Below are 16,762 nucleotides of genomic sequence, written 5' to 3'. Positions count from 1 at the left end.
TGCAGGAATTATATTACTTGGTGTAAAAATTGTTTATTCTGATTAATATTAAATGTACTGTAAATGTTTATTGAACATCTGTGACTATTCTTTGGTTATTTTGCTGTTTGCTGCCGCTTTATAAAAGCGATAAGTCAATTGAGTCCATCAATACAGTTATTTTACCATAGGCTTTACGCCATCTGCTTACTTGTGGTAAAATTACTGCAACGCATGGCCTCTCGTTGGTTTTTTAACAACATGTTTCAATAAAAAATTATCCAGATTACGAAAGTAAAATGAGTTGCGAACGCAGTTTCATGTTTAATTCAAATGATTCTGAATCACACACCTATTCACATAGTAAGAAATAATGGACATCCTCCGACCGTACATGTCTCTCTTAGTATGATTTCTCTGAACAACCACATACGGTCTTCCATCCAAATGGCAAGATCAGCAGAAGTGGGATAAAGTCAACAGGCGCCTGATCATAAAGGGATGTGTTTCTCTGTCATTTAAACTACTTATAAGCTTTCTGTTGAGTTGGCTGTTGTGGTTTTCTCTAGGGCGACTGGCATTTTTCCAGAGTATCTATGAGTGAGATTCTGTATTCAGTTGAATACAGAGAGACAGGCGAGACTCTAAGACAGAAAGCATCGGGACCCTGGGAGCTGCCCACTGGAATGAAGCTATGAATTGTGAATGTGGAAAACCAGCAAGTTTGCCAAGAAGACCGGAGGGCATTTCAAGACAGTTACTGAGTGGAGCTGAGACCGTCTAATACATAATGAGCAGTGTTGGCGTGTAGTTTTACACTGTGTAAACCAAACACAACACAACACGATAAAACGGGAAGCAATAAAATCAATCTCTTCTATGTAAATAAGAGTTTTTGCCATAACCGCCCGCGATAAGCAACAGGACATTTATTTTTAAATAGCTTGTCTTCTATTTCTGTGGTGACAAGAAGGGTAGCCTTACCCAAAGTGAACTATCATTGGTCAAAAGTCCCGCTCCACATAGCTGTATATTTTTATAGCATAGCATTACCGTTTTCAGTGCAGACAGGCAAATTACTTGTCGCTGAAAACCTGGGCCTGGTTAGAACACGGTGCAGCTATCTAAAAGTAGCAATGTTACTAAACTTACCTACATTTTTAAATTATGTTAAAGTAGGGAAGCCGATTTAAAATGATTAATTTTAAAGAAAAAAGCTTTTTTTTTTTTTCATTAAGTAGATGTATTTTTTCACTGTGTATTGTCAACGCAGCCTCAAATGAGCCCCCGCTAGAATATAAATATGCAAATTTTGCGTAAATTTCTAAGTTGTTTGGAAGGGTAATTAATGATCCTGCTCAAATAAACAATTCACGAATTCCCATTTATCACTTAATAGTGCCGCCAGATGTTTGTAGTACAATTTTGTAATGCAGTCTTTTTTGTAGCACAATAAATGTGCTTTTAAATACCATTTATCACTGGTATATTATATCTGTTACGTTTTCGAATCGGTTTTATAAATTAGGGTGTTTTTATTTCTATTTCTTGTATTAAGTATAAGGTTTGATTCGGTCACCCTAATTGAGATCCTACTTGTTCTTGTTCAAGAAACATTTTTAAATATAAAGTGTCATTAGAAACAATTTTGCCCCCTAAAATAGCATCAATACAGCTATCCGTTTTTTATTAGTAGCTTCAAGTGTAGCTCTTTGTACTTTACCATTTCAAAAGGGTAGCTTGACTAGAGTGCAACAAGGCTTTTTCAAATGACAAACAATTACTTCAAATTCCACTCTAAAATGGGGGAAGAAAACTTTTTCAAATTAAGATATATTTATTTGAACAAAACTCTTAATACAGACAACTCATTTATGGTTTGCATTTAGTGTAAAGTTTGATTCTGTCACTCTAACTGAGATGTACTCAGTTATGTACCCTTTCAAAGGGGTAGCTTGACTGTTCAACTAGGCTTATTTTTAATTATGAATAGCATGTATCTTGGCAAGCTACGGTTTATAAATGTTTACTCAAGCAATGAAGCTTCCCAAACACTGATAATGAGATGCAAAACAAACATACACACAGAACATAAAAAATGAAAGGATGAATTTGGTTGAAAATGAATCCATGTGCACATATATGCATAATATCTAATGTAACTTGCTGCCAAATACATATTCAAATAATAACAATAATAGAATGTGGGTTGGCAATGGATGTAGAACAGTGCAATTTAGAAAAGTGGCTAACTGAGGCAGCTCAACTTTCATAAAAATACATTAAATGGCTTTGACCTGTGAAGGTAGCGATTTGCGAGAAAGTTGCTCAGCTCTTCTCTTTGCTTGCGACTCTGAATGGCTCTCCTGCCATTCAATGCACCAACCGTGAATGTTTAACATATGAATGGGAATTTGTGTATGCCCTATGAAGGCCATACGCTTGCTGATAAAATGGCTGACAAAGCGCATCCCGTAGTCAAAATGACAGATACCACATTGCTTTTGGAGGACACTTTCCAAAATGCTCAACATGGTTTTCTTGGGATGAATGCCTATTGTGAATTCCTCAATTTTTGGGGGGTTATTTTCCTTTTTCTTTAAAGGTCTCTCAGTCATGGAACACTTTATCTGCTTTTAAAAATGGAAATTATGTTAATGTGCTCTAAAATGGGGAGGGTGTAGAGAAGATAAAAAAAAAGAAAAAAAAGGTAAGGGTTGACCTTTTTCCCAATTTAAGATACATTCATTTGAGCACGACACTGAATGGCTGCTGGCACTGTGATAGAAACCAAAGTCATCTTACAAACCTGCAAGAAAGAAACAAGGGGAGGGAAAAAATGACATAAATTCACCCTACGAAAAGAACAGATTGCATCAACGGCTGGTGGGAATGGAAGAAGGCAAACCTTTTCACCAGGTCCTTGAAATACAAGCTGCAGGAAGCTAGAACATTTTGGTGGACTTCAAATTCTTTGCCTTCAACAAAAATTTTCAGGTCTGTAAATTCTTTCTCTATGCGCTGCTGGTTCAACTCCTTCAACATCTCTGTGGAACAAAGAAGAAACAGACAATGCCAAACACACGTTTAGAAATTCAGAAATCAGCCTTTTGGCACAGCAATAACAACAACAACAAAAACAGACAGTGACAAAATCTTCACATCAGCATAGATCGAAGTCATACAGAGAAGAGAATACACACAACACTTTACGAACACATTAGAAGCGAAATAGTAATGCACATTAGACAATCAAAGTAGAAATCCAAATGATGAAAATTAGAAAAATTGAAAATTTCACACTTGTTCCCAACTGGTGGGTTGCAGTTCTGTTTTATGGTTGCAGACAGCAAGGGAATAAAAAACTATGCACAATGCTAATAATTAAATGCAACTTACCATAATCGTGCATAGTTAGGATAGCAAAATAAATCATCTTTCAACAGGGAGGAGACAACGCTTCCCATGTCTTTTATTGTTGACGTCAAAGGCTTTGCATCCAATCAAACTTTGAGGTATTTTATGCACAAATTCATCTGTTACTTGGTAGAAGCTAACCGAATTAGGCAGATGCTAACATAGACACGTAATATTATTAATACAAATACATTTCCATTTCTGTTTACCTTTGTACATTAAACCATTTTGGTACTGTATTGCGTCGCTACTTGTTTTCCAATGCAAAATCTGGGTCCTGAACAAAACCAGTTGAAAAACACTGTTGTAGAAGACAGGAATACATTCATTTGAAATATTTACACAGTGCTCTATGGAACCTAGACTTCAACTCAAGACGAGGAACTAGCAGACATATATGGGCCAATATCAATGTGCAAAATAATCAAAGCTCTGGGCAAAGATAAAAAATGTATTTTCCTGTCGAAACTATGCAGACGTGTATTGATTTAATATCATATTCCTTGGGGTACTGTGGCTTTTTGGAAATGTGGAACAACTGACTATACTTAATGATTAAGAATAAAAATCAAGGTAACATAAATAATGATCACATTTAAGCTAGTGTCAAAACCTAACTGGTGCATTCTTTGTATTTTATCAAATTACAATTTAAGAGACATGCATGATTTTTCAAATCCAATATTGGTTTGCATTTGATTTTTAAATTATAATGGAATAAAAGCACGAAAAAAAACACCAGCAATTCAAATTGTATTTCTAACACCGCTTTACGCCAATTCATACCGCCAATAAACAAGTTAGGGATTATTTTACTAATTAAAATTATTATTTTTTTCAATAGTAGTTTTCTTACACGAAAATGTGTATTGTAAGCTTTGAAGTGCAAAAATACATAACATTTTTAGGATACAGTTAAACAGTAAATTAATGATAATGTTCTAGCCTACTATTGGTGTTATAAACCATAAACAAAAAAGGATTCTGATTATTTGCAATTTAAGCCTATTTAATGTTAACAATGATGGCTTTCAAGTATAATGCTAAATGACTATAATTACACATTTTATCCTCAAATATTACAAAAACGTTCCATTTAATTGCGATATCTGTTTCAGTACTGTCAATATTTGTCTTGGAAGTACTTAGTATCATATTGAACGGATAATAAGTGTTATCACCCATCGCTAACACTAAAATACGAAATGTTTTTTATTGATCTTTTTTTATGAAAGATGACAAAAAAAAATAGCAAACCATTCTTTTCTTTAAAAATCACATGGTAGGGATAAAAAAATAAAATAAAAAAAAAACATTGCATGGATTTTAAAGAAGCATTGCAACCATGGGTAAAAATGTATAAAGAAAAACGCAATAAACGCAATAAACTAATCCAAGCGTAATCATGTTTTGGTATCATTTTAATATTCCTGTACATCTTGCTGCCCATTTGACATGTTTACCAGCACCGTGGGCACATTTGCACAAGCTCAAGTCCAAATGCAGCAAAAACAAGCAGCACATGTATAAGATGAGGGGACATATGTAAATAAATGAGGGGTTTGACAGCAACCGAGGCAGAAGTCCAGGAAGACAGGCAACGGAAACAAGTCCAGTTTAATGAGGCAGTATAAAAAGATTCTGACTGCTAGAGACAGCTGGACCTCACTAACTAACTTTAACATGGAGATGCAAGGTCAACTGCTTCTGACAGACTAACATGCTAGCGTCAGGGCTAATTCATAGCACATCGGCAGCCATCTTGTCTCTTTATGTAGCATCTGTAGCCAAGTGTGTTTGCTTTAGCAGACAAAAACAGTGCTAAAACCAGCAACAGAGACAAGACATATTTGAGATTATATTCATGTATAAAAAAAGAATTAAGAACCATTAAGATATAACGCATTTCTGGATATTTTGCCAATTCTTTATCTGCATTATAAAAATGTATTGTAAAATCTGGATTTATTTGACGATTAAGCAATTATCAATCTACATAAAGTAGGTTTTTACTTCAAATCAAATGTTTTAATGTGAAGAGTTTGTAAACTATGCCAGTTTATAGCTCTTTATTGAAGAATAAAGACAAAATGACATAAACCGTGTTAAAAACCAGTGATGCTATTTGAAGGTCAATTATCTTTGAAATATAACAATTAGAACATTTTAACAAATTAATTACTAGCTGTTATGACACAGTGTTGACAACATGTTATGCAACTCATTATGTAATGTGTTATTGCTGCTAAATACAGTATTCTCAAATAATTAATCATCATCTAATTCACAGTATTGTCAGCACAGTGGAGCTTTTAGAGCCGTGTTTAGTTCTGCAGCCGACTGGCCTAATTCTGTGAATTTATTCATTTATAAAAAAAATGTAATCATGATTCATATTGAATGAACATGCCTCTTTGTTGATATTAGAGGCCAAATGAAAAGCGTATTTGATCTAGTAAAGCAAGATTTTTAGCTGAAGTACATCATATTGTATGTACAGTATATGAATATAAGTGTGCATACTTTCTACAAACGTGTTTGTATATGGCATCCCCAACTGAGTCTTGGTTCATCCCAAGGTTTCTTCCTCATGTACTTGAACATCTAAGTGAATTTTTCTCTGCCTCTCACCTTTGGCTTGCTCACTTGGGGGGTTTCAAAGAAGGTGCCATTCTTTGTAAAGCTGCTTTGGAACAATGTATAGTGAAAAGTGCTATACAAATACATTGAAACTGATATCATGTGGGACAATAGGTTGGTGGAGATGTGCCATAAATATAGAAAATGACCAAATTATAAATTTTCGTTCAGATTTTCGACTTATGTTTTGATATAGATCATAGCTGTCAGACATCAAATTTAATTTATTTTTTTGTGCAGTAAATTAAGCTATGTTCTTTGCAGACTAAAGAGTGAGTACAGGTGAAGTAAGACACTTTCTGTCATCATTTGTCATTGACTAGCAAACTATTTCTTTAAATGTGCGATTTTACCAGTTGTCCCGCTTGTGTTAACCATTATATTTCACTGCATGCAGTTAATATATGTTTAACTATTTATCTCAATCAAATCATCATGGGGAAACTGTGAAGATCCAACAGCTGGGAGAACTAAATCAAATTATTAGCAACCATGTGCTTATTTCAGAAATAAATTTGATCAGGGGCGCCAAAGCAATGGAACAGCCTTTTGTAAACACATCAGCGAAATGAACAACTACATTAACACACACACGCACACACACACACACACACACACACACACACACACACACACACACACACACACACACACACTGATAATGAGAGCGTTGAGCCACAGTGAGCACTTTAGCATTATAATACAGAACACAATAAATTTCAGGGCCATCAGTAATTGAAATTACAAACAGAGGAGCTGATTTTCTGATGCTTGAACACCAAGTCTCACTTGTATTGTCCTTTTACTGTTTATAGTTTAAAATTAAAATAAATAAAAAATAGGGAACAAATGTTACAATATATAATAATAGAATATGCCAAAAAATATTAAATATAACAATAATAAAATATGCAAAAAAGTATTGAATATAATGATAATAAATATGCCAAAAAATATGAAATATAACAAATAAAATATGCAAATATAACAATAATAAAATATGCAAAAAATATTAAATATAACAATAATACAATTTAAAAATGTAATTAAATAATTAAATAAAATAAAAAAAACTAAATGGGCAATAAACAAACATTGTGGGATACTTTTAAATCACTGAAGACCAACCTCTGTGAAAATAATTATTAGTAGATATATTTAGTCTGAATTGTAGTTAAAAGCAAACCATTTCTTTTCTAAATTTTTTTTTTTAGTTCCTGACTTTCACGGAGAAAATGTTGGTATTCTTCTAAAGAGGTTAAAAAATTCTGGGTTTCTAAAATGATTTAAGCATTTAAAAATCTACATTTTACCATTTTCAAATACCCTTTGACCTCAAATCAAATTCTTGGAGCTGTTTTATTTTGGAAAGGTTTTTCTTGTGGTAAATATGTATGGGAAAATACTTCTGGTACCAAAGCCACTGAAAAATGATCAGGTCACTCTTGCACTCCAAAACTAAAACAAAGGTTTGGGATGTATAGTAAAAAAGGATAGCCCTAATAACCACATTTTAATGGGCATTGGTGGCATCAAATGTGTTCAACTGAATGAAAGAATCAACCATTAAAAAAAAGTCAATGACTAATTTTAATATTTGGATGGAAAAATATGTACCCCCTTAAAGGTTATGGTGGTTACCTCTTGTAAGATAAAGACATAAGCGTACAATATAATGTTGCAAACAACAGTAAATATCAGACAACATTGCCTAACTAGCGCAATCTTTAGCGCCATTTAGAATCATGCATCAATGTTTAATTAACATACTTGCATGTGTTCTATGTTATACAGATTTATATCTATGTTAGCATGTGTATGTGAAAATAAATCAATATGCTAATCAACTTTAAAAAGGGAGGACAAAACACTTCCCATAGCCTATTCATTATTTATTTAAATTTTGGGTTGACGTCAAAGGCTTTTGAATCAGATGCTACAGTATTTTGGAGCAAATTCATCCATTTCTTGGTAAGATGGCTAATAGTTATTCAATATTTAGCTCAGTGTTTGTTCCATGTGATAGGTTGGTAAATCACACTGTCATACTTATACTTTAGCAAATTGTTGGGTCTATGCAGTAAATGGCTATTTTAATAAGTTAGACATTTTTGTTTATTTTTGTATAATGAACAGTTTTGGTACTGTGTTGTGTCGCCACTTCCAATATCAGATCTGGATATTGAAGCCTAAACCCAGTGCTTTAAAATGTATTGTAAGATAACCATAATCTTACTATATAATGTTGTAAACAACAGCCAAAAAATTATGATGTCAGTGCCAAACTTGCAAAATCCTTCCACTGCTAACTAGCCATTTCAAGCTTGACATAAAACTCAGATTTTGTCGCAGACCGAAGCGAAAACGGCACTAAATGCAACTAATAATTAATGCAACTAACTATTTAATTGCACATAGTTAGTATAGCAAAATACTGCAATTTGGATTATCCACTTAAACAAAGGAAGGAGACAATGCTTCCCATATCTTTTGTTGTTGTAGTTAAAGGTTGTTGAATCAAACTCAAAAGTATTTTGTTAAAACTTCATCTGTATCTTGGTAATATGACTAATAAAAACAAATATAATATTTGGTTCAGTGTGTGCTCCATGTCTTAGGCTGGTAAATCACACTGTTGTTTATGCATTTAATAGGCAATTTTCCAATTCAGTCTCCGTCTTGTTAATAATTTTGTATGTTATTGGGTTTTGCAAGTAAATTTTTGTTAAATTCTGAACGACAAATAATTCTGAATCGCTGCTTAACGTCCAATATACAATTTGGACCCTGAAACCAGTGCTTTAAGATTTATAGCAAAACAACATTAGCGTCAAACTAGCACAATCCTTCCTCTGCTAGCAAATCCAAGCTTTACGTAAATAATTTAATTCAGAGTCTACGTTATACGGGTTTTCTGTTTTATTTTTTATCTGTGATTGAAGCAGCACCATACAAGGCTTTGTGACTCACTGTCGACCGACATGGCTTTCACATCCAATCTTCAATGTCGCGCAAGACACCCAATTCACCAATGGCCGACAGCAAAAAGAACAAGACAGTAACTATAGTTGTCAATAAACAATGGTGCACCCACAAGGTTGCTATGTGTGCTGGAAAAGCTGATGGAAAAAGCTAATTATGCGGTGCAGCCCAGGGTTCAGGCGTGCAGAGAAACGCCGATCATTAGCGAGGGGGCACGAAACCTTACATGGCAGGTGAATGCAACACACAGCGAGCGGGTGAGGCTGCGGGATCTGGATAAACTTCTCGGCTGATTCTGAGAGGCACAAGGAGGTAGCTCCGATGATTATATGCGATTCGATGGTTTAAACCATAGGCTTCATTTATGGGTGGGACGGGTGGGACATGATGTCGCATCCAACACTTTCTTTCTTTCTTTCTTCCATGGATCACAAAAGGAAGATGTCATGCAAAATACTAGCCATAGTCATCATTCACTGTCATTGTATGGTAGAATTGTCATTTTTGGGTGAACTATACCTTTACATGGACATTATTATATGGAGGATGGGGGTAACTAATGTAGCATGGAAACAAGTGCGAGACACATTAGTAACACGTGTGTGTATGTGTGTGTGTTTGTCTCTTAAAACTGAACAGGGTTATAGTCATCCATGTGTAACTCTCAGGTCATTAGCCCTTCTATTCTCACCTTTCACCCGATTGGCATCTCAGCAGACTTACACAACCAATCAGCATGTTTCAGTCCATTAACCACAAATAAAAAAAGAAATCAATAACCCAATAATGCACAGCGGAGAGAAAAAACTCTGAGAGCAATTCATTCATTGGTGTTGTCTGCACACACTAAGGCACAAAATTATTTTGAAGGAAAATATGAAAACATGAAAAACAAATAATAATACAAGAAGTGGAAGAAGAAGAAAGGAGAAAAAAGAAGAATACAAATAATAATTAAATTATTTGGATATCAACATACTGTATATAAAATGAATTGTTTTGTTATCATTATAAGTATATAATATACTATATGAATGTGTTATTGTTTATAATAACACTATTAATATATAATAATAATAATAATAATAATAACAATATTAATTACAATACATTGCATAATTATATAACAAAATACATGTTAACATACAATTATTTTATATACATTATTAATACATTCATTATATTAAAGTATAATATTATACATTATATTATATATATTACATTATACGTTAAATTATTATTATGTTAATGAATTATTATTTATAATAATATTATAAATATAAAATAATAATAAAAATAACAACATTACTAATAATAATAATCAGTAAATTACTTTATATAAATTAGTAGTTTAATTTTTAATAATATGAAATGAATTATAATAAATGTTCTATGTTACATTATATATATATATATATATATATATTAATTTATTATTACTTATAATAAAACTTTTAATATATAATAATAATATTAATAATAACAACTTACTAATTATATTATAGTGTATAATGTAATATAAAAATATACATTTTACTATTAAATGATTTTATATGAATTAAGAATACATTAATTATATAAAATTAAGTATAATACACATATATGTAAACTTAAAAAAAAAAAAAAAAAAAAGATAGGTAGATTTTCATTGAATTATTACATTTTGATACATTTGAACTAGTAACATCCGAAATGAACCTAAATGGTTAATTTAGTAAAATGCCAATAAACTACAAATAACCATGACTTGTGAGGACACTAAAACATACATCACTTTGAGGTTGCTTTTCGTCATTCTCCAAAGACATTCAATACGATATGTTTCTGTACATATCACCTTTTTTCTGTCTGTGATTTCCTTTATAAATGAAAACCACAGAATCTGCCACCTATCTGAATAAAAAAGTATTTGTATACAAAAGTCCTCAAAATCTTGTCTAGCATGCTTGTTAGATGTGAGATCAATTTTGCTAACTAATTGTACGGCCGAGACAAGAGGTTACATTACACATAAGAGCTTTTAGCGACACAAAGACTCTTTATGTACAGACGCTTTTCAATGTCTTTCACAGGCACATCGCAAACATAGACAGAGCTTCAATTCAACTGAACTGTGGTGAACTGAAATACATTCAATGAATGGAGAAGATGAAAGGGCTAAATAACATAATGGGTATTTAAGCCTACTGGAAAGATGTAATGTAGACATGTAATGGCCCCAGACAGCACAACCTTTTGATTAGTTTTAGAGCTGTATTATTGAGCTATTTTAAGGTTCTTAAGGTTCACTATTCAGCTCATGTTTTTCAAAATGGCAGCTGCTAAGCGCGTGGATTGACTCAGTTACATTGGTACAGTGGAATGAAGTGTGGAGTAAAGTAGGGTTTAGCAGGACTGAGTGTCCGGCAGGTGAATGTTTTATTTCTGTCATCCACAGTGTAATAGAGCATGTCGGAGGGATTATTTATTCTTTAGCAGCTACTGAAGTTATAAATGGAGTGAATAAAAAAAGGTAAAGATTGTGACATTCAATCAGAAGCCAGCGAAGTGAGTCATCCTACAAATACGCAAACAACCTTCATGGAAGAGTCCATTTGTAACTGCATGATGGGGGAGGATGGGTATGGAAGCATTACAGAACGGTGCTATTGAGATGAAGTTTTTAGAAAAAATGTATGATGTTATTTCGAAGATTAAATTATTTGTGTAGCATCTAATAACTGTTTTATGCAGCATCTGTTGCGTGGAATCAAATTTTCTTAACTAAATCATGTAACCTCTACTGGCTTGAAAAATTAAAATAAAATAAAAAAATAAAACAAAACAAAATAACAAATCAAAATCAAACATTAAACAAAACAAAAAACAAATAAATACAAAACAAATCAAAGAAAAATAAAATATAAAAACAAATTAAAAACAAAATAAAACAAAGCAAAACAAAAATAAATAAATAAAATTAACTAAAACAAAATAAAATTCATATATAAAACAAAACAAAATAAAATAATTTAAAAAAAAAATACAAAACAAGTCCAAGAAAAATAAAATAAAATAAAATATAAAAAACAAATTAAAATCAGAAAAACAAAAAACAACATAAAATAAAAAAACAAAACAAAATATAAAACAAAATAAAGTAAAATAGAAAAATAAAATATAAAAAACAAAAATATAAAACTAAACAAAAAATGAAAATAAAAAACAATAAAAATGTGTATGAAATCTAAAATAAAAATAAAATACTTAATATTTAGATTAGATAAATTATTAGGTTTTTAAGCCATAATAGATTGAAATTATACATCTATAATGTTAATACTCCACGACAACTATAAAAAAAATTTAAGTGATTGCATAAAGCAATTGATTTATAAATTGACACATTCGAAATGATCAAAAGTCACTCTTACAATTTCAACAGAGCCTCACTGGTCAGCCAGCTAAATAATATAATCTTGGATTCAGCAGGATTCACAACAATGTTCAATACATTACAGAGAATGTTTATAAGGCGTAGAAACACATGTTTGATCAACAAATACAAAACACAGTGACAGTGCAGCATGGCCCAATAAGGCAAGTGACAACTGGACTGAAACTCTCTCACAATCAGGTCATCGTTATTGTTAAACCCATGACATGTTACCAGTAATACAGAGGCTGTATCCCTCACTGGACAACGATTCCTGGCCTGGTCTTACACATGAGGAGATGCATGTCTGAATTCTCTGATCTCATTTCCAATAGAGTCCAAGACCCACCACAGTGTCACTGCATACTGCTTGCACACACATACACAAACACACACGGATGGCCTTACGAAAACAAATATCTAGCAAGTTAACAGAAATGAGGTGGCAGAGGCCACCAATAAAATCCATCAAGGTTAGCATGGCTGTAGCAGGGCTGTCACTTCGAGGTTCAGAGATCACGATGTGATATACTGTCTGACTCACAGAGCTAGTAATGCGAAATATCTTCCCTGACTGCTCATAATAATGACAAACTGCTTCCAAAGCTACACTGCAGTGCAAACTCCATAAATATTGTCATGGACATAATAAATAAAAAAATAACAAAATCTGGCATACCCAGTAGACAAAATAAATAATGAACCAAGAATGCAAGTCAAAATCTAACCAGCTTTTTACATTTATGAATTTTGCAGATGCTTTTATCCAAAGGGACTCTCAAGTAAGGCTGCAACTAATGATTATTTTGATAATCGACTAATATTAAAATGAATATTCGACTATTCGGGCAATTACTGCAACGATTAATCATTAGCCCATAACTGATTATTCAACTTGTGCCTCGACTTAAAAGGTTGGATTAAATGTGCTTACTAACAATACAGAGGACAAAATCATCTTTTAAAAATAACTCTAAATAACATTCACTGAATTTAAGGGGAAAAATACTTTTCATTAAGTTTAATTTAGTAAAAAATCCTCTGCAAAAAATGGTTTTGTTATCAAGTGTTTTTGTCTTGTTTTCCATTTAAAATAGTCTAAAAATCCTTAAAACAAGATCCATTTTCTTGAGAAGCAACATACAGTATGAGATATTTAGACTTGCTTTAAGCTGAATGTATCTTTATATATATATATATATATATATATATATATATATATATATATATATATATATATTATTGTATATAAGTGTATTTTTTCACTTGGTTACACTTCTGCGAGTGCAGAAAAGACAGAGCACAGAGACACATATATTATGATTCAATAAGTTGCGAGCCATCATGTTATAATCTAGCTGCAGCAAGCGTGCGCGCTCGAGGGATGAGCGTCCCCACAGCAGAGTGTGCATCAGCCCGGGTGCAGATTCAATCTCTCCCCTTAGATCAGAAAATTCATGCAACTCATAAAAGACCTGCTGACCACAGAGAGAAATGCCAGTTTCAGAGTTTGTATTTATTTACACGATCTGCTTCCGTATTATTTGAACTTTAATAAAGCTATAATGCATTAAATATAACTGCATTAAATATGTATCGCCGGGGAGTTTCCTTTAAAGATGCTCAAAATGCAAGATTTGCATCAGCGGAGCGGCAGCTCCTGCTCTGCTTATTTTACAATGAGAGTGATTTAACATTTTTGTGATGTACATCACCTGAAGCTGTTTGGAAAGTTTAGAGTGTGTCTGGACTGTGAGGTGTGTTTTCTTCCTTTCCTCAGTCAGGGGCGAACTGCAGTACTGCTCTCGTGCATCATCATTACAGTTTAATGTGATCTCATGTTATGTTAAATTAAATTAAACGACTGTTCTAATTAGTGAGAGTGAATTTTTTTTTATGTTGTCTACAAGCAATGTCAAACAGTGTATTGTAAGTGCATTACAGGACATTTTTGTCATTTTATTTTCTGGAAGTCATGAAAGTGTATCCCACTGTGTCATTTCCAGCACATCTCAGATTCTGTATTGTGTTTAATAGAATTCTGTGGTGGAAATGACAGTGATGGAAATGACATTTTTTAAATGTTTGAATCAAAATGCTGGACCTTTTATCTCGCTAAGGCTAATCGTATAGCTAACATGTTATGTACCCTAAATAAAAACTCACAAGTTATTAGCTCGCAGTCATTTATTGTGTCATATTTCATCTCAAGCATGCTTTTCACTCACACTTTTGACAAACAAAAAAAGAAAAATGTTTTTAAATGGTTTCTTTTCATGTCCTTCTTTGTTTAGACGGTCATAGCTTTAACCATGTAATATTTGTATTTATATAATGGCTTAACAAAGTTTAATATTGAAAGTCTGGGTCTGGGACATGGACAAAACAATTAAATCTATTCATAAAAGCATTCGACAAGTACCACAAATAAATGACTGAATGCCTGGTTAAAATGCTTCTAGGTTTGTTTTAAAATGATCTTCACACAAATTATTATTATTATTATTATTATTATAATTATTATTATTCTTTAAATCTGTTTAACCTGTTTTTTAATCTGTTTGCTTTAATAAAAGACATAAAAATGCCTGAAGTGACTACCAAGTTAGTTTTATGTTTAGTCAATATACAGAAAGAAAAGATAGACATTTAAAAGAACTATAGGCATATAAAAATCACTCAATATACAGTATGGTAGTTTACAAGTATGTATGTTATTATGTATGTAGCTTTTATAATCTATTAATTAAAAGTGTGAATATTTGTGTTTTAAAACATGTATTTGTCACATAACAGTGTCATTTTAAAAGAACTGTTACGACCAAAAAACAAAATGGTGACCAGTTACAGGGAATAAGATATACACTTATACCGCTTATAATTTAATATAAATTTTTACCAAAAATATTGACGTTGATATAAAAAATGGGGGTATGAACCAACAGGTATATGTACCTACCAGCATCCTACTTATGTCAAGAATTATTAAATCAACCAATATTAAAACAAAGTTTATGCGACAAAGCAAAGTTTGAGAAAACTCTAAGGCAAGAAGCCTAAAGGGTATTTATAGCAGTTCTGCCATCTTTTTTTATTATATCAAAATATATATATATTTTTTTTCTTTTCCATCTGTCACAGTTGATCTTGTTTTCCTGCTAGAATAAACTTTATAGATTCTGACAAAATGCAGTTAGTGGTGACTTTACTACGCAGCACAATGGCTGAAAAAGCTGAAAACCACTTAAGCAGCCAACCAACATGACCATGTGTTGACTCACTATTGGGTTATTGTCTCAGGAGAACAGCACATAAACAGACAGAGATTGTTGAAGGAATTCTGCTCAAATCCTCATGCCTCATTTTCGATTCAGGTTGGTGACTGTAATTCACTCTTGTGTTATACTAATGTGATTTTAATGGGTGATCTTCAGTAAGGGGAACTCTTGTGTCCCCTAGAATGATTTAAAGAAAAACAAAAACAATCATTCTAGTTTTAAATGGAAGATAATAAAAAATATATATTTTTTGGGTGTATAATAATTTTGTCAATATTTTAAAGAGAAAGTTAAATATTCTGGCTTGTTACTCCCCACTCAGACAAATGTGCTTCCTCTCTACAGTAAACTTGGATATAAAGTGCTTGAATATATGGGTTTTCCACTTTGAACAAAAACAAATGGACCGCCTTTAGCTTTGATTACGGTGCGCATTCATTGTGGCATTGTTTCAACAACTTTATTCAACGTCACAACTTTTAATTCCATCCATAGTTGCATTAATTTTTGGACGAGATCTTGTATTGATGACGGGAGAGTCAAACCGCTCTGTAAAGTCTTCTCCAGCACATCCCAAAGACTTTCAATGGGGTTAAGGTCAGGACTTTGTGGTGGCCAATTCATGTGTGAAAATGATTCCTCATGCTCCCTGAACCACTCTTTCACAATTTGAGCCTGATGAATCTTGGCAATGTCATCCTGGAATATGCCCGTGCCGTCAGGGAAGAAAAAATCCATTGATGGGATAACCTGCTCATTCAGTACATTCAGATAGTCAGCTGACTGAGCCTAGACCTGACCAATTGAAGCAACCCCAGATCATAACACTGCCAACAGAGGCTTGTACAGTGGGCACTTTACGTGATGGGTGCATCGATTCATGTGCTTCCCTTCTTACCCTGACGCGCCAATCGCTTTGGAATAGGGTAAATCTGGACTCATCAGACCACATGACCTTAGCTAACAAGTTGCTTTCTTGTGGCCACACAGCTGTTTAGTCACAATCCTGTACATTTTCGTCACATTGTGCTTGTGGAAATGCTCTTGCTTT

At 32.8% G+C, this 16,762-nt stretch overlaps 1 protein-coding gene across 4 annotated transcripts in view; it reads right to left on the bottom strand.

Moving 5' to 3' along the window:
- Positions 1-16,762, bottom strand: part of LOC127621959 (kelch-like protein 29) — a 327,531-nt gene that overhangs the window by 101,265 nt on the left and 209,504 nt on the right. For all 4 annotated transcript variants that reach the window (XM_052095795.1, XM_052095797.1, XM_052095796.1 and 1 more), the window contains one exon: positions 2,888-3,026. In XM_052095795.1, the coding sequence (XP_051951755.1) occupies positions 2,888-3,026 (139 nt within the window). The remainder of the gene's footprint in view (positions 1-2,887; positions 3,027-16,762) is intronic.

This window comes from Xyrauchen texanus, chromosome 28 (assembly GCF_025860055.1).
Source record: "Xyrauchen texanus isolate HMW12.3.18 chromosome 28, RBS_HiC_50CHRs, whole genome shotgun sequence".
In the NCBI taxonomy this organism is placed as follows: Eukaryota; Metazoa; Chordata; class Actinopteri; order Cypriniformes; family Catostomidae; genus Xyrauchen; species Xyrauchen texanus.
The sequence above is the reverse complement of the archived record's forward strand: the minus strand, read 5'-3'. Positions and strand labels throughout refer to the sequence as shown.